The sequence below is a fragment of the Monodelphis domestica genome, chromosome 4, assembly GCF_027887165.1.
Source record: "Monodelphis domestica isolate mMonDom1 chromosome 4, mMonDom1.pri, whole genome shotgun sequence".
NCBI classification, from domain to species: Eukaryota; Metazoa; Chordata; class Mammalia; order Didelphimorphia; family Didelphidae; genus Monodelphis; species Monodelphis domestica.
The window spans coordinates 38048587-38072886 of record NC_077230.1 but is presented as its reverse complement, the minus strand read 5'-3'; the positions used below and the strand labels follow the sequence as shown (position 1 = coordinate 38072886).

At 35.6% G+C, this 24300-nt stretch overlaps 1 protein-coding gene across 1 annotated transcript in view; it reads right to left on the bottom strand.

The window, feature by feature from the left end:
* Nucleotides 1-241: 241 nt before the first annotated feature.
* LOC130453634 (uncharacterized) overlaps nucleotides 242-24300 on the bottom strand; it is a 32738-nt gene continuing 8679 nt past the window's right edge. Inside the window, exons 6-13 of the mRNA XM_056793296.1 lie at nucleotides 23981-24063; nucleotides 17488-17575; nucleotides 15344-15554; nucleotides 12049-12138; nucleotides 11802-11913; nucleotides 10924-11020; nucleotides 7948-8127; nucleotides 242-682 (exon numbers count right to left, since the gene is read on the bottom strand). Coding sequence (XP_056649274.1) covers nucleotides 581-682; nucleotides 7948-8127; nucleotides 10924-11020; nucleotides 11802-11913; nucleotides 12049-12138; nucleotides 15344-15554; nucleotides 17488-17575; nucleotides 23981-24063 — 963 coding nt within the window. The 3' untranslated portion in view covers nucleotides 242-580. The remainder of the gene's footprint in view (nucleotides 683-7947; nucleotides 8128-10923; nucleotides 11021-11801; nucleotides 11914-12048; nucleotides 12139-15343; nucleotides 15555-17487; nucleotides 17576-23980; nucleotides 24064-24300) is intronic.

The following is a 24300-nucleotide window of genomic DNA, read 5'->3' as shown; positions in this document are numbered from 1 at the left end:
AGTTCATATAACAAAAGTAACATGGAAGTGAAATGATTAAAATTTAATAATAACAAAAATAACATGGAAGTAAAATCCCTTAAAAGTTCATATAACAAAAGTAACATGGAAGTAAATCCCTTAAAAGTTCATATAACAAAAGTAACATAGAAGTTAAATCCCTTAAAAGTAAATATAACAAAAGTTACAAATGAAGTAAAATCCCTTAAAATTTTATATAACAAAAGTAACATGGAAGTAAAATCCCTTAAAGGTTCATATAACATATGTAACATGAAAGTGAAATGATTAAAAGTTAATAATAACAAAAATAACATGGAAGTAAAATCCCTTAAAAGTTCATATAACAAAAGTAACATGGATGTAAAATCCCTTTAAAGTTCATATAACAAAAGTAACATAGAAGTGAAATGATTAAAAGTTAATAATAACAGAAATAACATGGAAGTAAAATCCCTTAAAAGTTCATATAACAAAAGTAACATAGAAGTAAAATGATGAAAAGTAAATATAACAAAAGTAATTGCTTTTTCCATTTTTGCCATATCTTTCAGTTTCTGTGTCTTTTTTCCATCAATTTCTATAGTAAGACGAAATGATGATTTTTTTCCCAAAAATCTCTAACTTTCTTAATAGCCTTAAGTATTTTCCGGCGGTCTTTCTTCCTGTTGACTTCGATTTCCTTTGGAAAGAAAAATTAAAAGTGTAACTTTGCATCTACTTATTCAGATGAATAGATTTTCTAATTCTTTACATAATGAACCTGAAAATGAAGCTGCTATAGGATCATTTCTAAAGAACACAGATTTTCCAACAATAGAAAAATATTCCCTAGGTCTGGATGAAGTAAAAAATTACATCGTACAATCCTAAAATACATTAAGGAACTACCGTAATAGTTTGCCGTTGTGAAACGTTTTGGGATTTCATGCATTAATTGTTATTTATCTGGATGGGAGTCCAATGATGCTTGTGCTATTGAAACAATCCCAAATTGAAAAAAAAATTAAATGGAAAATTAAATTAAATTAATTAAAACATTCCTGTTTACTTAAGTAAAAGAATGAATAATAAAATCAATCAATACTTAAATGTATTAATAATTTATTTTTAAAATTAAAAATTAAATTAAAATTGAAGGGTCAGAATATCAGACATTTACAGCTTAAAGGAACTTAAATCAAATACTATATTTTAGGAAAATCCTAGAAACATGTTATGAGAGAAAGTATACTTTAAAAACCCTCAAAATTCTATTCTCTTAGGAAATAAATGAATCCAAGTAGAATTTTTTTTTGTCTAGTAAGTTATCATATTTCATGGATCAAGTATCTCTAGTCAAAGACAAAGGTATCATACTAACGAGGATTTACAATTTAGGCCTTATAAAATATGAGATTCTATTTACTATAAATGAAATGAAATTTTGCCATTTTCCATGATTAATGTTTTTTAATCTGTTTCAGTGAAATTAATCTGACTGTTCAAAAACGACAAAACTGCTTTCCTGGTTACCAGTGGTTTGTTTTTTTTTTTCTTTTTTAATGCACAGAGTTCTAAAAAAGAATGACAGGTGGCTTAGCAAATTGAGAGCTAGGCCTAGAAACAAGAGGTCCTTAACTCAGATATGGCTGGGGAGGTAGACTCTAAATGATCATCATAATGCAAACACCAACAACATAGAAATTGGTTCTGATCAAGGATACATGTAATACCCAATGAAATTGAGCAACAGATTCAGGAAGGGTGGGGAGAGGGCAGGGAGGGGAAGAATATAATTCTTGTAACCAAGGAATAATGTTCTAAAAATTGACTAACAAATTAAATTTTTTTAAAAGTCCTTAATTCAAATGTGGCCTCACATACTCTTTTTTTTTCATTTCATTTCATTTTATTTATTTTTTAATTTGGTCAATTTCAAACATTAATCCTTGGTTACAAAAATCATATACTATCCCTCCCTCCCCTCCCCGGCGCCTGCCCTTCCCATTGCTGATGCGCAATTCCACTGGGTATTACATGTGTTCTTGATCATAACCTGTTTCCATGCTGTTGATGTTTGCACTAGGATGTTCCTTTATGGTCGACATCCCCAAACATATCCCCCTAGACCCATGTAATCAAGCAGTTGTTTTTCTTCAGTGTTTCTACTCCCCCAGTTTTTCTTCTGAATGTGAATACTGTTCTTTCTCATAGATCCCTCTGGGTTCTTCAGGATCACTGCATTGCCACTAATGGAAAAATCCATTACATTCGATTGTACCACAGTGTATCAGTCTCTGTGTACAATGTTCTCCTGGTTCTGCTCCTTTCACTCTGCATTACTTCTTGGAGGCTGTTCCAGTATCCATGGAATTCCTCTATTTTATTATTCCTTTGAGCACAATAGTAATTCCATCACCAACATATACCATAATTTGTTCAGCCATTCCCCAACTGAAGGGCATCCCCTCATTTTCCAATTTTTTGCCACCAAAAAGAGTGCAGCTACGAATATTCGTGTACATGTCTTTTTCCTTATTATCTCTTTGAGGTACAAACCCAGCAGTGTTATGGCTAAATCAAAGGGCAGACAGTCTTTTAGCCCCTTTTGAGCATAGTTCCAAATGGCCCTCCAGAATGGTTGGATCAATTCACAAGTCTGGCAGCAATGCAAATATCCCAACTTTTCCACACCCCCTTCTTTCTCCCTATCATTCATTACTTTCTTTTGCTGTCATGTTAGCCAATCTTCCAGGTATGAGATGAGTTGTTTTGATTTGCATTTCTCTGATTATTAGAGATTTAGAACACTGTTTCATGTACTTATTAATAGTTTTGATTCCTTTGACTGAAAATTGCCTATTCATGTCCCTTGCTCATTTATTAATTATAGAATGGCTTGATTTTTTTGGACAATTGATTTAGTTCTTTGTCAGTTTGAGTAATTAGCCCTTTGTCAGAGATTTTGTTATGAAGATTGTTTCCCAATTTGTTACTTCCCTTCTAATTTTGGTTGCATTGATTTTGTTTGTACAAAACTTTTTTAATTTGATGGAATCAAAATTATTTATTTTACATTTTGTCCCAAAAGCTATGATGTTTCGGCTTGTCATAGACTGTCTTGCTGAGGTCACTTATCCCAAGTCTATTCCACTGATCCTCCTTTCTGCCTCTTAGCCATTACCAAATTGTTTTGATGACCACTGCTTTATAGTATAGTTTGAGATCTGGTACTACAAAGGCCACCTTCCTTTGCGTTTTTTTTTCATTATTTCCCTGGATATCCTTGATCTTTTATTCTTCTCCAAATGAACTTTGAGCTTTTCTTTGATGTTTGATAGAATTCCTTTGTTAATTCATCAGGCCCTAGGGATGTTTTTCTTAAGGAGATCTTTGATGGCTTGTTCAATTTCTTTTTCTGATATGGGATTATTTAAGAATTCTATTTCTTCTTATGTTAATCTAGGCAATTTATATTTTTGTAAACATTCATCTATATCACCTATATTAGCATATTTTTTGCCATATAATTGGGCAATAGAGTTTTTAATGATCTTCACTGGAGGTGTGGTCTCCCTTTTCATCTCCACTATTACCTTGTTTTTCTTCTTTCCTTTTTTTTTATTAGATTGACCAGTAGAGTTTGTCTATTTTGTTTGTTTGTTTTTTTCAAAATACCAGCTTCTAGTTTTACATTAGTACAATAGTTCTTTCACTTTCACTTTTATTTATTTCTCCCTTAATTTTTAGGATCTCTAATTTAGTTTTCTTCTAGGGATTTTTAATTTGTTCACTTTCAAGTTTTTTGATTTGCACGTCCAATTCATTGACCTCTACCCTCCTTAATTTGTTAATATATGAACTCAAAGATATAAATTTCCCCCTGAATCCTGCTTTGGCTGCATCCCATAGATTTTGAAAGGATATCTCATCATTGTCATTTTCTTCAATGAAATTAATGTTTTGATGATTTGTTCTCTAGCCAATTTTGGAGAATCATATTATGTAATTTCCAAATAATTTTTGATTTGGCTCTCCACATACCTTTACTGATCATTATTTTTATTGCATTATGATCTGAAAAGGTTGCATTTATTATTTCTGCTTTTCTGCTTTTGTTTGCCATGTTTTCATAATCTAGTATATGGTCAATCTTTGTGAATGTACCATGTGCTTCTGAAAAGGAGATGTATTCCTTTTAGTACCTATTTATTTTTCTCCATAGACCTATTAACCCTAATTTTTCTAAGATTTCATCCACATCTTTTATCTCTTTCTTATTTATTTTTTGATTTGGTTTATCTAAATTTGATAGTGGTAGATTACGGTCTCCCACTAGTATAGTTTTACTATCTATTACCTCCTTCAATTCCACTAGTTTCTCCTTTGGAAATTTGGATGCTATACCATTTGGTGCATACTTGTTGATTAGTGATATTTCTTCATTGTCTATACTCCATTTTATCAGGATGGATTTACCTTCCTTATCCCTTTTAATCAGATCTATTTTTACTTTGGCTTTGTCAGATATCATGATTGCAACTCCTGCCGTCTTTCTATCACTTGAGGCCCAACAGGTTTTGCTCCAAACTTTGATTCTAACCTTGTGAGTATCTACTCGCCTCAGGTGTGTTTCTTGTAGACAACATATGGTAGGATTTTGGATTCTAATCCACTCTCCTATTTGCTTTCATTTTATGGGTGATTTCATCCCATTCACATTCAATGTTAGGATTGTCACTTTTGTATTCTCCAGCATTTTGATATCCTCTCCTAGTTCTGTCCTTTCTTCTTTTGCTACATCTTTTTAAACTGGTGGTTTACTTTTAATCAATTCCCCTAATCCCCTCCCTTAATATGCTTCCCATTCTGGCCCCTCCCTTTTTGTTCCCTTCTTTTTTTTAGGGTCTCTTACGTTCCCTCCCCCCTCTCTTTACCTCCCTTTTTGTACTTTTCTCCAACCTACCCACCTTAGTTTTCCCTTCTCACATTCCCTGTCAGATAAGATAGAATTAAAGATGGTGTAGGTTCTCTTCCCTCTCAGAATGGATTTCACTGAGAGTAAGGTTCATGTATTACCTATTAGCATTCTCTTTCTCTCCGTCTAATAAGAGTATTCTTCCCCTCCCCTGCCCATTTGTATCTTTGTGTGATAAAGATTATACTATTTATTTTATTTCTTGAAGTATCTCTTCGTGCCATCTTTGATTTCCCCCCCCCTTTTTTGCATATCATCTCATAGCCCCTTAGTGCCCCAGTCTCTTCCTGTGAATGATTCTTCTAATTACCATGATATTGAATATAATTTTTGAGAGTTACAAATAACATTTCCCCCATATATTAATACATATAATTTGATCTAATTTAAGCCCTTAAAAAAGAAAGATTGAATAAAAATTTTTTTTCCACTTTTCCCTCTCTTATTTACCATTTCATGTTTCTCTTGATCTAGTGTTTGGATATCAAACTTTCCACTTATAGTTCTGTTTTTTTCTTTACAAATACTGGGAAATCTTCTATTTTGTTGAATGCCCATATTTTCCCCTGCAAGTATATAGTCAATTTTGATGGATAGGTGATCCTTGGTTGAAGACCCAATTCTCTTGCCTATCATGTTCTAGGTTTTGTGGTCCTTTAGTGTGGAAGCTGCCACTTGTATTTCCTTTGTAGCTTGAGTTTTTCCTCTGTAAAAATTTTCCAGGGTCAATAACTTCTTTTTGTTTTCCTTGGAGGGAGGTTGTTGCTCCTGGTCACAATTTACCATCACTGTAGAGGTTTTTCCTTCCCATTTTAGTCAGAAATCTGAGTGAGATGGGAAGGAACTCTGTGTATGGAGCTAAGGAGCAAGGATTTTGCCCGAGGCAAGCTCCAGAATCTCCGCAGCTTCTACTGTTTGCTGCCCTTCTCTGTGATATCTTCCCAGGAGCACCCATGGTCTGTGCTTTTCAGGCTGCTGGGGTTTCACATGTAGCTGCTCTCAGGGGTAGGTCTTTTGTGGTCTTAGTTAGTTCCCAAGGACCTAGAGCTGCTTCTTACTCATTCGCTGATTCAGGAGCAAGCTAGCTCTGACTCTGGTTCCATAGGTGGAGTGGGGGAGGTTAGATCAGCTCACATTTTGAAGGGAGCTTTTTCACCCCCTTATAGTGTGGAAATACCCAAATTCCACATACCTTTAATGCTGGGCCCTACTGTAGAGTCTCTTTATTCTTATGAATTTGGGTTTTTGGTCTTTTGAGGTAGTCTATTATGAGTGGGTACTGAGAAGAGGAAGTCGTGCTTCTAGACTACCACCATGTTTACCTGGAATCCCAACCACTCTTTTTTTAAAAAAACCCTCATCTTCCACTTTAGAATCAATATTATGTATTGGTCATAAGGCAGAAGAGCAGTAAAGGCTAGGCAATGGGCATTAAGTGACTTACCCATGGTCACACGTGTAAACCTTAAAATTTCCTAGACTTATAAATGTTGGAAATTTCACCATTGGGAAATTTCATACTTGGAAAATTTCTTACTGATAGTCTATTGGAATGTGAACCCCATTGGCATGGGAGGTTCCTCCTCCTCCCTTCTTAAGATTACTTTAGGACAGAAACCTTTTGCTGAACAATGGAAAGGGCTTTGACCTATGCTTAAGCATAGAACAGGAAGTTCCTTGAGTCATGATTGATTTTAGAATTGATACAATAGAGATACTTGGAATGACAGAACCAGGTCTTGGAAATTACAATCTCCACCCTACTCAGTGCTAACAGGATTTAGGAAGGGCTGCAGCATAGATCAAAATTTAATTATTCCAATCTCCACCCTACTCAGGGTAACAGGATTTAGGAAGGGCTGCAGCAAAGGTTCAAGATTTAATTATTTGAGAATATGACCTTCAACAGACAGACATGTGCAAAGCCACAGACCTCTGGGCGGTCCTGGGTTAACCTAGAGCCACCATTGGCACAGGGAAGACATGGACAGTGATTGGTAGATGTGAGAACTGAGGGGAGGGAACTTGGATGGTTTCCTTAAAGATAGTGGGGTCTGAGGACTAGGGGGGGTTGGTTGGAGAGGTTTGCTCTGAGAGATGGTGCTCTGAGAAGGTCTGAAGGAAGCTGGAGGTAGAAGCCCCTGAGACTGTTTCTCCATTTTGGTCACGTGAGTGATAGGGACTGATCTCTTTTCTTTGCCTCAGCTATCTAGGGGCTTGGGCCTTTTGGCCCAGCCTAAACAGAAGAGGTATTTAAGCCCTATTCCCTTCTCTCCCCTTTCTCTCTCCCTCTCTCTCTATCTCTAATATCTTTTTTCTCCTGTTTGTAATTAAACTCCATAAAAGGTTGACTGCTGACTTGAGTTTTCATTTAGGAATTACATAGCTGAATTCCTTGGTGACCTTAAATTAATATATATATCAGTCTTTTAAAGTGATTTCCTTGTCACACACAGCTGGGAAATGTCTGATGTCAAATTTGAACCCAGGATCTCTCATCTACAGGCCTGGCTTTCAATCCACTGAGCTACCCAGCTTCCCCCTCACATACTCTCGATACTCTTGCTAGCAATGTGACCCTCAGCAAGTCACTCACTACCCACTCCTTGCCCAGATCCTACTCCTCTTCTTCCTTGGAATTAATACATGGGTATTGATTCCAAGATGGAATGGTAGGTTTTTAAAAATAAATAATAAATATAAATAAAAAGAAATGACCACATGTTAGGAATACTAAAAAGGGGAGGGGGGAATTTAACAAATCACAATCAAAAAGAAATCTCCCTTGATACTACATTCAAAAGGAGGTTAACATGATTTCTTTAAAACCATAAGATTGGCCAATAGATCATATATAGGATTTCCCATTTTTGTATTATGTTTTATATACTCTCTCCATAAAATTAGTGATTATATATATATACACACATATATATATATATGTTTTCTAATGGATTGTAAAAAATAAAGTCAACTCTTGAACTTACTTTTAGAGAGCGATTGTCCAGTGTAAGGAGTTTTTCACCATTTATTCCTTTACAATAAAATTTTACAACATACTCCTCCATTCCAATGCTCCATAACCAATTACCAACTTCAATATTTGTCCACTCTGTTGGCAATGTTTTAGGGGCTTCAGTAGAATAAGGACAGTAATCATCCAATACCTAGAGGTCAAGAGACACAATATTTAAAAAGCTTCCATGGCTATATGTTAATATAACCATAGACAGCAAAAACTCAAAGGAGCCTTAGAGACCATTTGTTCCAAAATCATCCCTCATTTCACAGTTCGTTTTTTTATAAATTTTGCTTTTCAAGGCTGCTGTATTTCTTATCCCCACCACCCTTTTCTTTCATCTGTATGTCAAAAATTCACAGAACAACAAGAGATCTGAAGTGAGTTTTGTAAACCAGGAAAAAAAAACTTTATTTTTTGCAATGAAAATATTTTGGAGCCTTTTTAAAAATAGCAGTATTCTAAAACAGGCAAAATACTCGATATATTTTCACTTAAGGAGTGATGACTTTGTAAGGGAATGTATTAATACTAAAATGTTTCCACCTACTCCAAGTTAAGACAAGATGAGAGGAAAATTATCTACATCCAAAGTGTATTCAGTTATTCTCCATGGCCAAAATAAATTGAACTAAAATCTACCTTTACCCAGGTAGTTTTGTCTTTTCTTTGGCCAGGAACACAGGCCACTTTACCCAATATCCACCCAGGAAGGAAGTTGAGGCAACTTGGCCTGGTGGGAGCTGCTGGGGTTTCTGGGTCATGGGAGGCAGAGGAGGAGTCATCATCAGGTTCTAAGACTAGAAGTTAGATTAGCTAGGTGTTAGCTAACTTTAGAATCTAGTGATGGTTCTTATAAAGGCAAAGAACCCTCAAGTCCCCAATTCCCTCTTCCAGTGTCTGATATCCATAACTTTCCAATTGAGGTTACCATATCAGTTGAGAAACTGGTCAGGAACTATTAAAGTGCATCCTAGCTTTTTGTCTATTTCTACTGATGGGTAATATTTCTAGAAAGTAAATGGAAACAAATCTTACTTTTTTTTTTACAAGATTTTGGCAAGTTGACCATCATGATTACAAATGTTAAATATATTCGATGTTGTCACCTTTAGGTTTGGAGGAAAGCTTGTATTTTATTGCCATTTATTATTTTATAAGTAAAAGAAAATTGAAAAAAATATGCCCATCTCCATTAGACAGTGTTGTGGGGGTCCTTTTTCAGTATCTATTAAGAGATGGGACCATCCTTGGAGGATTCAAAAGAATTCCTAATGTGAGGCAATTCAGAATTGTATTCTTGCTACCTAGACCACAAACAAAATTGGGCAGGTCAGAAATACCTCCTAATGCCTGGTGGGTGATGAAATCTTTAGTTGGACTTACTCATATGTACATGTGTATCTATTTATTTATGTATGTGTAAAAATATGTGTGAAGATCAATAGATATGTTCTCAATTGACCTCACACCTCATATTCTTTTTTTTATTTTTAATATTTTTTCAAGTTTATATGACTCATTTTCTTTCCCTTTTCCCCTCCCAGAAGCAATAAGCAATTCTACTAGATTGTACAAATGTTATCCCTTGATATCTAATTTTATATTATTCATTTTTACCATAGAGCTCAAACCCCAAATCATATATTCATATAAACAAGTTCTAAGTGTTAAGTCTTAAGTTTTTCTTTTTCATTTCTATTCCTATAGTTCTCTCTCTCAATATAGATAGCATTCTTTCTCATAAGTCCTTCAGGAATGTCCTGGACTATTGTATGCTGCAAGTAGTAAAGTTCATTATGTTGGATAGTTCTACAATGTTTCACTTTCAGTATATATCATTCGATTGGTTCTGCTCATTTCACTGTGCTTCAGTTCATGGAGGTCTTTCCAGTTCATATAGAAATCAAGTAGGTCATCATTCCTTATAACACAATAGTATTCCATCACCAACATATACCACAATTTGTTTAGTCATTCACTAATTGAGGAACATGCCCTCATTTTCCAATTTTTGCCACCACAAAGAGCTCAGCTATGAATATTTTGTATACACATTTTTCCTTATTATCTCTTTGGAGTACAAACCCAGCAGTGGTATTGCTGGATCAAAGGATATGTGTTCTGTTAAAGCCCTTTGCTCATAATTCCAAATTTCCCTCCAGAATGCTTGTATTAATTCACAACTCCACTAGCAATGCATTAGTGTCCGAATTCTGCCATATCCACTTCAACATTTATTATTTTCCTTCATTGACATATTGGCCCATCTGTGGCTCTCATGTTCTTTTTTTTGCTCAGTAACACAGGCACAGTAAATCAAGACATACACATGCAATCTCTCCTCTTATTTTGCCAACAACCGACAGTGGTATTTCTTGGTAAACTTTTACCATTTTACCTACCTGTTATTTTTTAAATATTGTACAGCCCCTTCAAAGACCCCTTCTGTCTCATGGAGGGAAAATTATCCTAATATGTTATCACTTCCTACCTGCATCAGCCCATAACAATTCAACTTGCACTTTTCTCTAGGTTAAGTGTATTTCAATACTCTGTGCCATAATTTTAGAAAAATTTCAGCCAACAATATTCTGAGGCCAAAAGTTGAATCAATTATCCTTTGTCCTAAGAACATCCAAATACAGAGAATTCAAATGTTTTAAGAGTTCTTAATCATTCCCTTTTCTTGAGAGAGGTTCTTGAATGATCTCTGGGAACAAAAAAGAGACTTCAAGGCCAAACAGTTGCCGCTATGGTACTTTTGCTCCTTACTCAGGTAATTTTATTCCTATGCATACTGATTAATAATTATGACAGAATGTTAACTCCTCAATCCAAGGTAAATTATAGTTTTCTAATTTAAGAGAAAGCTCACTCTCTAGTAATTTAAATGGGGAAACAAACTTCACTCTTTGATAAATTTAACATAATGAAAATTTACCTCTTGATCAATTTCTTCCCACTTGTGCACATTCTTTACTTGTTTGTCATGTTTTTTAAAATGAAAGAAGTTCCACAGCTTGCATTCTTTGATATTGCTAGAATCATACAACATTTGAGAGGGAAATAATTATTAAAACAAAAAATACATTCTACTATGACACAAAAAAGATCTTAAATAGATGCACACTATAAAAATTTCATGAATTTCAATTCTGAAAAAAAAAAGACAAAGCTACATGTTAAAAGAGTTTGGAGTTACACTTTTTGTAGGATACGTGCTATGTCAGCACATGTATTAGAGAAGGGGCAAGATCAAATTTGGTGCTATAGGTAAAAATATAAAACTAGATATGGAAGCCAGTTAAGTTAAATATGTGTGCATATGGCACAATATCATTTCTCTACTTCTTCCTCCTCCACATTAACCACAACTAATACATGATTTGTCTTGTAAGGAGTGATGGGGTCACTGATTTAGATCTGAAGTAACACTAGATGTCAACTTGTAATATTTTATAGATGGGAAGTCTGTAACCTATTGATCAGAAAATACTTGAATTTGAACACATGACTAGGTGATAAAACTCCAGATTCCATGTCCTATACTTTTCCCACTAAGTTGTTATTATCAGACTCAAAAAGAAATGGATCTCTCTGGGTCACATCCATAAACTGTGAATTTGACACTTTTACTCTATGCCAGCACCCATTTGAGGAAGATGTGAACAACTGAGAAAATTCATATAAATAATGTTCTTTTGTAGAAAGGGGCAAAAAACATAGCAAACAGTAGCCAAAGAGGTAAATTCCAGGAGAAATAAAATGTTTTGTTTATTAAGAATATTGTTATCCATATATAAAAAGTACATCTCTTACCGGAACCAGGAAAATCTCTTTTTAGCCTTTCCATCTGTAGGTTTTCCAGTGCTAATAATCTCTTCCTCCACTACTATTTCATCTTCTTCTTTTTCTTTTTTTATTGGAGTCTCTAAGAAAAATAAATAATTCAATGAGTACAACAGTACACAAATATTTTACTAGGATTAGCAAGGGACAACGGCAATCTTTCATTGGTTACTATTGCTGACCAAGGCTTAGACATCTTATAAAGTGAAGAACCTACCTTTGGCCTTGATTTTAGAGCCAGAAGCCATGAAGTCACAGCTGGGAAGGTAACTATCTGAATATCTTCTCCGGGCCTCATTTTTCTCACCTACAAAATGAAGGGATTAAAGTGGGTGGTCTTTGAGGTTCCTTCTAAGACTGATGATCTAGAATATCTACCAAGAAAATACTAGTCCCGCTGCAAGGGCAGTTTAAAACAAATAAAGCTAGATTGAAGAAGACTTAAAAGGATGAGACAGTCAAAAATGTTGATTAATCAGTTGGCAGTGGTGGTGGTGATCCTTATGTTTGAAAAGTACCAGTGACATCACAGAATAATATCTTAACTTGTGTATGAATTGGATTTAAGTGAGTTGCACAAAATTGTCAGCCTCACTCTTTCTTGCAGAATCATCTAAATCCTGTGGCAAGACAAAAGTCTGGATGACTGACACTGAACCTAGATGATTGACACTGAACCTAAATGACTTTAGTGTCTTAGATGTCCAACCAAACTCTACGCACTCCACAGTGCATACTTCAGCTACATTCATGGCTACTGAAGCAAATTTTCTCATCCACCTATTCCAGGAGGAGGTCTTCACAAGCCTGGAGTAGATATCAACCTAACTTAACCCATCTGTTCAGTTTTAACAGGCTGCTCCACATGCTACAACTTCTTGGAACCACAGGTGAGAGCTGAGTGACAAGTAGACACCAAAGGTAGATAAGCAGCCCTGAAAAGCTTTCAGCAAGCCCTCACACTAGAGGTTCTAATATTCTCTGAACAACAATCATATTAATTGTTGGTACTTGGCAGCCAAAAAAAAGTCAGCCCCTGAACTACAGCATTCATTTTCCAACTGTTGCTCAATTCACCAGTATTCATTCTTCCAGATCTCAGATTCATAAGGCTGAACCAGATTTCCTTCTGTTAGCAATGACAGTGATACTCCAAATGTTCACAGATGCACAGTGCAAAAGGAATGCAAGTAATGGACGGCACCCAGGAAAAAGGTGTTTTCTAATGAACCATTTATACAAGTGATATTTATAGCTAAAATAGGAAACCTTCTCTATTTGCCAATAAATAAATTTATGGCATATGGCATATGATAGATATAAACAAATTTTTGCCTAAAGAATAAATGGGTCAAAGAATGAATCATAGAAACGATCAATAATTTCATTAAAGACAATGATTATAAGGAGACAACATATCAAATTTTTTAGGATGTAGCCAAAGCCGTACTTAGAGGAAAATTCACATCTCTTATTGCTTATATCAGGTAAAGTAGAGAAAGAGCAGGTCATAAGTGAATTGGTGATACAACTAAAAATCCTAGAAAAGGACAAATTTAAAAATCCTCAATTAAACAGCAAATTGGAAATCATGAAAATCAAGCAAGGGATGAATAGATTGAAAGTAAGAAAAGCATAGAACTAATAAAATAAGACAAATAGTTTGTTTTATGAAAAAATAAAATAAATAAATCATCAGCATACTTGATTAAAAGGGAATTTTGATTTCATTAAATTAAAAAGGTTTTGCACAAATAAAACAAATGTACTTAAGATTAGAAATGAAAAAACAAATTCTGAGGAAAAATTTATAGCAATTTTTGACAAAAGTCTCATTTCTTAAATATAAAGAGAACTGAGTCAAATTTATAATACACAACATTCCTCAATTGAGAAATGGTCAAAGGATTTGAATAGGCATTTCTCAGAAGAGATTAAAACTTTACATAGCCATATTTTAAAAAATTCCCAATCACTATTGATGAAAGAAATGAAAATTAAGCCAACTCTGAAAAATGATCTCACACCCTTCAGATTAGCTAACATGACCAAAATGGAAAATGATAAATGTTGAAGAGGAGGTGGGAAAATTGGAAAACTAATAAACTTCATTGGTGATAGTGTGAATCGATACAACCATTCTAGAGACTTATATGAAACAATACCCAAAGGTCTATACAACAATCTCACTAAAGGTTCAGGATCCAAATGGATCAAAGATAGAATAAAAGGAATTAACTGTGCCAAAATATTATTATCAACTCTTTTTATAGTGGCAAAGAATTGGAAACTGAGGGGTTATCCATTATTTAGTGGTTGAATGATCAAGCTGTGGAATATGGTTGTAATGGATTACTATTATGCCATAAGGAACAATGAACAGGATGAATTCAGAAAAAGTGAGCAGAACAACTATAACTAGAGACTATAACAGAAATATTATACAGTGATCAACTGTGAAGGACTAAACCATTTTCATTAAGCTTCCAAGGTAACACATGAAGAACATACTATCAATGGTCAAGGAAGCTACAAAAAAAAATCTGAGTGTAGATCAAAACTTGACATCTTCTACTATAATAGTTATATTATAAATTATAAGTTATATTATAAATCTTCATGAGATTTCTATTGAATATGTGTGTTATGTGTCTTTATCATGATGGGAACCATATGGAAATAGGTATTACATGATAGTATGAGTATAACCTATATCAGAATCTTCACCCCCCTCAGGTAGGAAAAGAGAGATGGGGGTATCTGAATTTTAAAATGTCAAAAGAAATGGCCAAAATTATTCCTATAAGTAATTGAATTAAAAAAAAAAAGATTTTGTTGCAATGAGACCAACAGAATGTTGATAAACCAAAATGGATGTCATTAAAGTAGGATGGATAATAGACTCTAAACAAAACCATGTCCCAACGATGTAATAAGAAATCATATAAAGATTGTCTTCAGGCTACACATGATCATAGAGATTAAAAAAAAAGTCTTAGGTGGAAAATAAGTTGATTTTATAGGTCAAATGGATAGTAATAGGGAAAGAGGAACAAGATCTTTTTCTGTATTATTTCAAAAGAAGGGAAAAGGACTAAATTATAAAAAAAAAAGCCTGAGCAAAAAAAAATTGTACTGAAATCTTTTCTAAAAGCTTAAGTAATTTAGCAATAGTGTGGCCTGGATGTTGAGAAAATGAGTTTCCTATCACTGCATATTTTGAGGCAGAAGCTAAATGATATTCTGACATACATATAGGATAGATTTCTATAGCAATTAAAATGTTATAGTAGAATATTTCCAAGGTCCCTTATAGTTCAATCACCAAGAGAGGGATCAGCAATAGTTGAGAAAGCCTTATAAAGCAGCTAGCATTCTCATTATTAGAGATATGAAGGGAAAAGGAATAGAGACCAGAGATTCAGTGAGTGATAGAAACATTTGTTCCAAATTTCACTTTTCTATCAGAAAACTTTAGGGTCAAATGTTTTGAGCAAGGATATATGTCTTACCTGAATTGAAATCCCCTTGGGCTAATAATTGCCCTGGTGATAAATCTTCATTTTTTATCTCTTTAGGTTTTATTTTAAATTGTTCTAGTAATAATTCTTCTTCTGGGGCCAATGGTAAAAATGTGCCTTCTTTATTTGATTCATCAGGTTTCTGTTCCATATTCACTTTGTATGTGTTCATGTCTTTATATTTGTCTTGAAAAATGTTAGCCTGAAATTTACCAAATGAACCAAAATAAATCTATTAATTACACGCTATTCAATCCTTTTCCTCTCCAACAGTCACAACCATCTCAGTTATTCCTGCTAGCCACTTATCTGACCTCTTTATTCTCAAATGACCCCTTAAGATCTATTACATTCAAAAACATATGCACAAATTCCATGACTAGTAGCTATTGAGTAAAACTAATCAGGATAGGACGAGAGATTTACATGAGATTAGAGACAGGGATAGGTTTGGGAACTGAGATGGGGACATGGATGGGAATGGGAAGAGGGAAAGAGATAGGCATGTAGATAGGAATGAGGTTAGGGATAGAATCCAAAGCTTAAAAGCTCTCCCAGTTAAGAATTGTGTTTTTCAAGGCAAGGTGACACCTTCACTGCCATTTAGTTGCAGGAAGCTGCCAAAAGCAGTAAGATGTTACTGACCTGGTGAGCTTCAGACATCCAGGATGGACATCAGGGGGACCACTTCAATACATATCACTTCCTAACACTAGAAAACGAAGCCTCTCTTCCTGCATAGTTCTGTATATACAGGGGGAAAGACAGTTTCTGCTTCTAGGAGGATTGTAATTTAGTAAAATGGACTCCAAGAGATGTTCAAAAACAGTCAGTGGAAATACCATAATAGCTGAGAAATTACAGTGACAAGCCCTTTTGCAAACTAGAAGAATGTTAGGGCAGGTCTGATGAGTAAGTAACCTGGCCTTAGATAGAGGTATAGATATCGACACATACACACATACACATATATAAATAAATGTGTGCATGAATTTATGTGCATATATATGTATATACTGACACACAGATTTACATGTGTATAGAAAAAAGGAAAAATGATATTCACTACTAAGAGCTTCTTCCATGTCTGGTCTTCTTGTCCTCAGCTAAGCTCTGGGTATATAAGATTTATATGACTACAAAGATATAGATATAGATATATGCATATATATATATATGTATATAAATTATTTTATGGTACTCTGGGAATTAAGTATGGAACCCTCTGGTGTCAGAATATGGAAGGTACTGGGTTTAGACTTTATCCAATGACAACAGGAAAGCCTTGATAATATGTGACCGAGACACTGGGTTTAATCCTCAAATACAAAAAGAATTTACTGATGTGATAGATGGCAGAACCAGTCTAACTAATCTTTGTGAAATCATTGCCAAATGGCGCTTGCTATCCATTCCATCCATTCTACCACTGAGACCCCAGGACTTCTGAACCATTCCATCTTGTGCTTCAGCTGAACCTTATTTTAAATGTTGTACTTTCCACTTAGAGTATCGAGTAAGAGTGTCTCAAGATCAGGAAATGTTTCATTTTTTCTATTTATGTTTCCAGAGCTTAGCAGCATTTTGCACACATCCAGAGGTACTTCAATTAGTAGTTACAATGATAGCATAAAAGTAGGGGAAATCGATTGTAAGGCCTACATTCTAGCAGACTTCAGAGGCACATTCACAGAGAAAATAATAATAAAAAAAGCCTGGTGGGCCTTCTTCACTTCAGAAGGAAGAAAGTTACTGATACACATCTTAAGACCTAAGAGTAGTTAATAGCTGCAATGGAGTAAGGGAAGCAAGGAAGAAGGATACCCCAGCCGATGATCCTTTCTCTTGATCAAGTAGTGATAAGTAGAAGTAGGCAGAGAGTAGTGATATGGGAGTTTTGGTCAATTCACCTTTCATAAAGCAGTCCTCTTAGGCCAAGAAGAGTTTTAGTAAGATTGAAAAGTTTTGTTTGGACTGATCAACAGAATGGATGAATGAAATAGGAAGCATTTATTTCATGCATTATTATGGGCACCATTCACACTGACTGCTTTGCTTTCCACCACTTTTATCACTGTGAACACAACTAACATTCAATAAAACTTGATTAATGGGGAGGAACTGTGCTGTCTTACCTGCTCAAAGATAGCTTGGATGTTTTTTCTACATCCCTGATCTTCTTCTATTAATATTTTCAGTGCCCCAATAACAAATTTCAGGTCACTGTGGAAGAAAAGGTAGCAGTTTCATACAACTGGCAATCAAACCATCTTGGAATTAAAGAGATTTGGACTCAAGTTCTAGTTCTAGAACCTAGTTGTTAGTTTCCACTAATTAGTTGTATTAACTTGGGCAAGTCACTTAGCCTTTCTAGGCTAGGTAGGAACATCTATTTGGTTCTCTACCTTTTAGTTCAACATTTTTTAAAATATATGTATGCACATATATTTTAAATATCATTCCAGAAATCTCCTAGATATCTAAAGTAATTTCTGTAGACCTCTTAAAATTGCAATTGAAATTCTTAGCTCATTAAATTCTCTAAAGGTTGTATACAAGTTGTAACCAGTTTTGATGAAGTCCATCCATCATTATCTATGTGACACGGCAGCACACCCCTAATGAGTTATGATTTTGCCACTGAAAAAGGTGTTTATGGGCTTTCATAATGATGTTCTTCAGTACAGTCAGAGGGAAAGGTACAAAAATCAATATAATAGAATATATCTAATAGGCAAAAACATTAGCTTGAAATGATTCAGTATATCAGAAAGATATTGATTAGATTAACATATGAACTTTAAAAAAATTAACTCTTAACACAAGCAATCAGCAAATAAAATAAGCGTAACAAAGACATAGGCAGGGACGTCAAAAATCCTTTTCTCCAATTCCAATAGACTTCTTTTACTCTCATGGAGGTTAATAAATTAAAAGTAGTTAGGAAACAATAAACTTCCAGATCTCTTTTAATGTTCATTCCCCTCCGCACTATTTATTAACTATTTGCACTTCATTTGTCAGAACTCGGAAATTTCTGATAGAAGCAATGGGCAGGATTCTCTACTCTGTGTGTTGAGAATATTTAAGAATATCAAAACTTTTGACATGGGCACTGTACCCCCAGAAACTCAGGCAAACTATTTTGGACAGAGAGACACACCTCCAGGCTACACCTAGATCCTATCAGGCTATATCTCAAGATATCTTTTTGTTAAGGAATCTTTATGCCTCCAGGCAGACCCAAGTCAGATGACCACCTCAACCCCACCAAATGCCTGAGTGATTATTAACACTCTAGGTCATGTCCACACCATGACATAGCATCTGTTGTAAAGAGTATTAAATCCCCAGAACTGATGTCGTCTGGGGGGACAGCTTTTCCATCTATGCTGTCCTCAGGGGAGCAGCCTTTCCATTCATGCTGTCCTCCCAAGGAACTGCTCCCCATCTTGCTGCTCCACCTTGCTATCCTCCTGGCCATTCTCAACATTGCCTCCTAAACTAATAAATTTCTCTTTTTGTTTTTAAGCTAAGTTTTGGAGACTTGCATTCTTGCCAAAGGTATCCTTCCTGAACCCTAGGGGTACACATCTGAACCCCATAACACTTTGTCAGAATATTTCAGTTTGGTCTCTAATTTAAGCAGTCTAGCCTGTTGCATATTCTTTTTTTTTTTAAACCCTTACCTTCCTTCTTGGAGTCAATACTGAGTATTGGCTCCAAGGCAGAAGAGTGGTAAGGGCTAGGCAATGGGGGTCAAGTGACTTGCCCATGGTCACACATCTGGGAAGTGTCTGAGGCCAGATTTGAACCTAGGACCTCCCGTCTCTAGGGCTGGCTTGCAATCCACTGAGCTACCCAGCTTCCCCCTAGCCTGTTGCATATTCTTGAGAAGCAAACAAAATGGGAAATATGCAGTGCAAATACAAACTGCTAGTAAAAAAAACAAGAACTAATATGCACTAGTTAGACATCAAGCAATTCAAACTGTTCTGTGAGAGTTCCTAGCATGCTTTGTAAAAGCATTTTTCCTCCAAAAAAAAAAAAAAGGGAAGACTGAATGGATTTTATTTAAAGAGTAAACTCAAAGAAGGGCAAAACTTCAAGGGAGAACAATAGCATATTTTCATATGAAAGAAAGATTAGTCCTCGATGTTTTGGGTAGGAGGTAGAAAAATAAAATCTAAAATCCATTGATTTGTGTTAATGTGCCCTCAAAAAAAAAAAAACAGCAGATGGGTCCCCTTTCCTGTGAAAAAAATGCTGAGTTGCAAGCCAGGTGCCAAGGGTCAGTTTAAGAAATTCAGCTTATAAACTAGAAGGGGGTGGGGCTGAATAGCATGGTGTCACTTTTCCTCACTGAAAAATGGCTAGCACAGGCTCAAAAACCCACCTGGAGTGGGGAAAAGACTGGCCAAAAATTGGGGAATCTCACCCTCTGTGCAGACACTTGAATCAGAAATAGCAGTGGGAGACTGCAGCTGAGCACTCTTCCCAAGAGCATGCAGGGAGAGGAGAAACCACTCCCAAGATCTGGTGGTGGGTGGCAGCAGCAGTAGTGGGAGGAGAGCTGGTTCAAGCAGACGGTGGGGAAAGCAGGTGGGCTGGCAGAAAAGCATGCTTGAAAAAATTTATCTATTCTATCTTAAAAAAATATTTGAAAATTCTCTTTGTGGTAAACCAAAATGTAAAGATTAAAATTAATATTCTATAAATTTTATTTTTAAACTTTTATTAATTAATAACTAAAATAAAAGAACTACCGATACCCAGGACCAGTCATGAAAGAAGAGAGCAATTGAGAGGAGCTACAGAACTTATAAACAGTTATGTGAATTGACTCAAATGTGCACAAAGGGAAAAGTATTCTGGGTAATGTAGTAGGGTTTCAAGATTTTCTAACTATACACATGAGTATTCCCTATTTCAATGAAATTATACATCTAGCCTATATCTCTACTTACTCAAATATTATTTAATGAGCTCTAAAGATAAAATAAAAACACACAACTCCAAAATTATGCCACATGATTCTCCCAATCATTGTAACAGAAGTAATCACAGCTCTCTTGAATTGTGATTTTTCTCATATTAGAGGTTCAAGAAAGGCCTAAACTTGCATTTAGAACAAATGTGAATAATGAATTTTGCACTATGTCTGCCTGTCTATCTGACTGTCTTCTCATATAAATGTCATGATAATGGAGATGGAACATGCTCAGAGCTGTCCCAGCCCTGTGACAGGAGGAGGTATGTGTGTGGGGGGTGTTATCGCATCTCCTCCTTTGATTCTCCAGGGCAGTGATGGCAAAACTTTTAGAGAGCAAGTGACCAAACTGAAACCCTCACGATGCATGTAAGAACAACTGACTTTACTCCAGACAGGGGAAGGAGGAAATGTTCCCATTTGACTGCTAGGCTGAGGGGCAGGTGATATAAGAATTGTCCTTGCGCACATGGAGAGGGGAAGGGAGCAGCCCCTCCAGCACACCTGCTATAGGTTCACCAAAAAGGCTCTAGGATAGTGATGGCAAACCTTTTAGAACCTTTTAGAGACCATGCCACCCAGCAACCAAGTGTCCTCTGCCCTTACTCAGACAGGGGAGGGAGAAAGAGAGGAGAGTAGCCTGAGCACTCCACTCAGGAATGGGAGTGAGTACTGAGGGGTAAGGATGCACAGTGGAGAGAGGGGAAGGGAGCAGTCCCCCTACCCCAAGTTCTTCTACCTTTCTAGTAATTAACTCTGCCATGGAAGGCACATGTGTGTCCACAGAGAGTTCTCTCTGTGCCATCTTTGGCACATGTGCCATAGGTTTACCATCATGACTCTAGGGCATGTGGCAAATAATTCTCTCCTGAACAGAAGGAGGATGGGCTGTCCTGCCCACTCTAAGAGTCTGGCAGCTTTTTCCATGTGGACACAAGATCTTTAGGGCTCAATTCAGCAACCTTGAACCTCTAACTGCCTGTCCTACATAAATGATCCAACATCAGTCTTGAGGTTATTGTGTTCTGCATAAAATCAACATTCTGAATTTCAGAGGTCCAGAGAGCCTGAACTGAATTCAGACCCTGGGTTTATTAAGCCTATGTTTTATGAAGAGGAAATACATAGCTGTCTCACAGAGTAGATCAAGTACTTTTGCACTTCCTTATTTGACCAAATTTTTCTGTTCAATTTTCCTTGGAGCTACTGAGTAGAGGCAAAAGGAAGCAAAGACTGAGATAAATGCCTGATCTTTCCTTCAAGTGGTCTGGTCTCCCCAAGACTAAAGTAGTCATTACATGCTTAGGTCAAAAACAGGAAAGACCTTAATGGAAAAGGAGAGGACACAGCATCATCCCAATCCTCTGGACCCCAGTATCCTGTGAAAAGGGAATTCTTTACTGTCTATCCTGAGTTAACACTATTAAGTACCCCTATTTAGTACCTTCACTTGACAGAAAAAGAGGATTAACTCTCCTTTGTCTCCTTTTAAATTGTACCAACAAAAGATGAAACACCATATTTAGTACTAGATGAGAATCTAGCAAGGTACTTAGAGAATTCACACCTCAGTCAGCCAGGAATCTGTGAATCTTTTTGATGAGAATTTAACCTTCAGAAGGTGAAAAGTTGATCCTACCCATACTGCCCCATGGGCAGTGCTAGACAATTTGGAAACTGTGACTGACCCCTGAGAAGAGGGGAGGGGACAAGAAGTCACCATAAAAAGCAAACCCCGAACTTCTTTAGGGCAGAGTGATTGTCTTTGAGAAGATAGTCTGAAGAGATTGTCTTCTGGAGATAGTCTTAGATAGTCTTCAAGGGAGCTTTGCTGGAGACTTGCTTGGATCATGGGTTTGGAACTAGGCTTCTAATTGGACTCTGACTCTAGGATTATTCCCTTGGGTGAGTAAAAGGCTGATCCCTCTCCTAGATTTTAGAGAGACTAACTTCCATCTTGGAGGAGGCTGCAAGGTTCCTGGTTAGAGCTAATTAATCTCTTCCTGGATTAAGCAGACCCAGAGAAAAGCATTTAGATTGATAGGATAGATAACTTCTCCATCCCCCTTACATTTCTCTTCTTTATTGTTTCCTCTCTATTTGTAAATAAATTCTGACTCAAGTTGTAATAAGTACTGGCAATCACATAATTTCATATAATCATCATCCAACCACTAATTTTAAACTTTACAACCCTTTGTCACTGTTATACTCCTTTGGGAAATTCCTATCCCTATTTGATATCACAGGCACACAGCTGAGTTATATTTTACTCTTTTCTCTAGGTAATCCAACTCAAAATGTGAATATTAATGGCAGCAAGGATAGGTAGGTGGCACACTGGATGTGTCAAGCCTAGAGTAAGGAAAGTCTCATCTTTTAAGTTAAAATTCAGTCATCAAATCAAACACTTATTAACTGTGTAACACTAGGCAAGTCACTTAATCATGTTTGCCTCAGTTTCCTCACCTGTTAAATGAGCTAGAGAAGGAAATAGCAAACCACTCTAGTATTTTTGCCAAGAAAACTCTGAAGAGTGTCCTAGGAAGAATTATACAACTGAACAACAATATGACAATAAGTTGTGACTCTAGGAAACTACACTGTCTTAACTTTGCATCTATCTTGGAGTGACCATAGATATTTGAAAAAAATTCATCCTTCTATATGTTCAATAATTCTAGAAAGCAATGAGTGCAAAAAACTCTGAATTTTTCACTAAAACAGTGTCAATATTTAAGAAGTCCTGGAGAGATACAATCAGAACTGGACATTATCACTAGATGTATGAAGAGTCTAAAATATATTGTGCATTTGAAGAAACCTAGGGAGTTTCATGCTTGATTCAACACTTTTAGTAACCTAAGGAACAATCATCATGCTTAGGAGACTCTACCTTTTTGTGCTATTTATGGTGAACATGAATTTACATAATAGGGAGTCAGTGAAACACTCTAAAATAACATTTTTAAATCTATTCTTCTGCCTAACAGTTTTTGCTTATCCATTGCTCTCTCTAGACCTTTTTTTTTGTCTTGATTCACAAAAAATATATTCTCATGAACAGCTAATTGGCTGAGTGGATAGAGAGATTCTGGAGATGGGAGGTCCTGCATTCAAATCTGGCCTCAGGTTCTTCTTTGCTATGTGACCCTGGGCTGGTCTTTTGACCCCAATGCCTAGCTCTTACTGCTCTTATGCTTTGGAACTGACACTTAGCTTCAATTATAGGACAGAAGGTAAAGTTAAAAAAAACATTCTTTTTGTTTTTGTTTTTATCTGTTCTATTTGCTTTACATCAAAGTTTATCAAGATGTTTCCAGATTTCTTCTATTCCTGATATTTACTTATTTAAATGCACTATATTATTTCATTCTATATATTTATAAGCCAGAAATGATGAGGCCATTCCTCATCAGGAAAATATTATCCCAAAAACCCACTGAATATATACATTTTTTAAATTCAGTCTCCAATTTGGAAATCTTCCCAGTAAATGGAATTTAGAGGCAAAAGCATATTGTTGTTTTATTATTAACCTTTCACTAAGTTTTGTCTAAAAAAACCACTAGTTTACATACTCAATAAAAGCTTACATATATATCTTTATACCTATATATATATATCTCTATATATACCTGGCCATCCAGTACCATGGTACTCTTGGACTTCTACAAATACTTGCTTGTCCTCTCACAATAGTGATATCTCTAATTTTTTCCTTTAAATGGAGAAAATGTTTAGAAAGTGTAATTACAATATAGGCCTAAATCTAAGAAATCTCAAGAACATGCTTAAAATAAACAAACAAAATCCACTCTCCTAATGTGCTAATGTTTAAAGATTTCATAATTGGATAGGAAAGAGGTTTTAAGGAGGCAGTAGTAAATACTTTTATACTTTTTGCAAAATGAAATATATACCAATATACCCATATACACACTTTGAAAGATTAAAT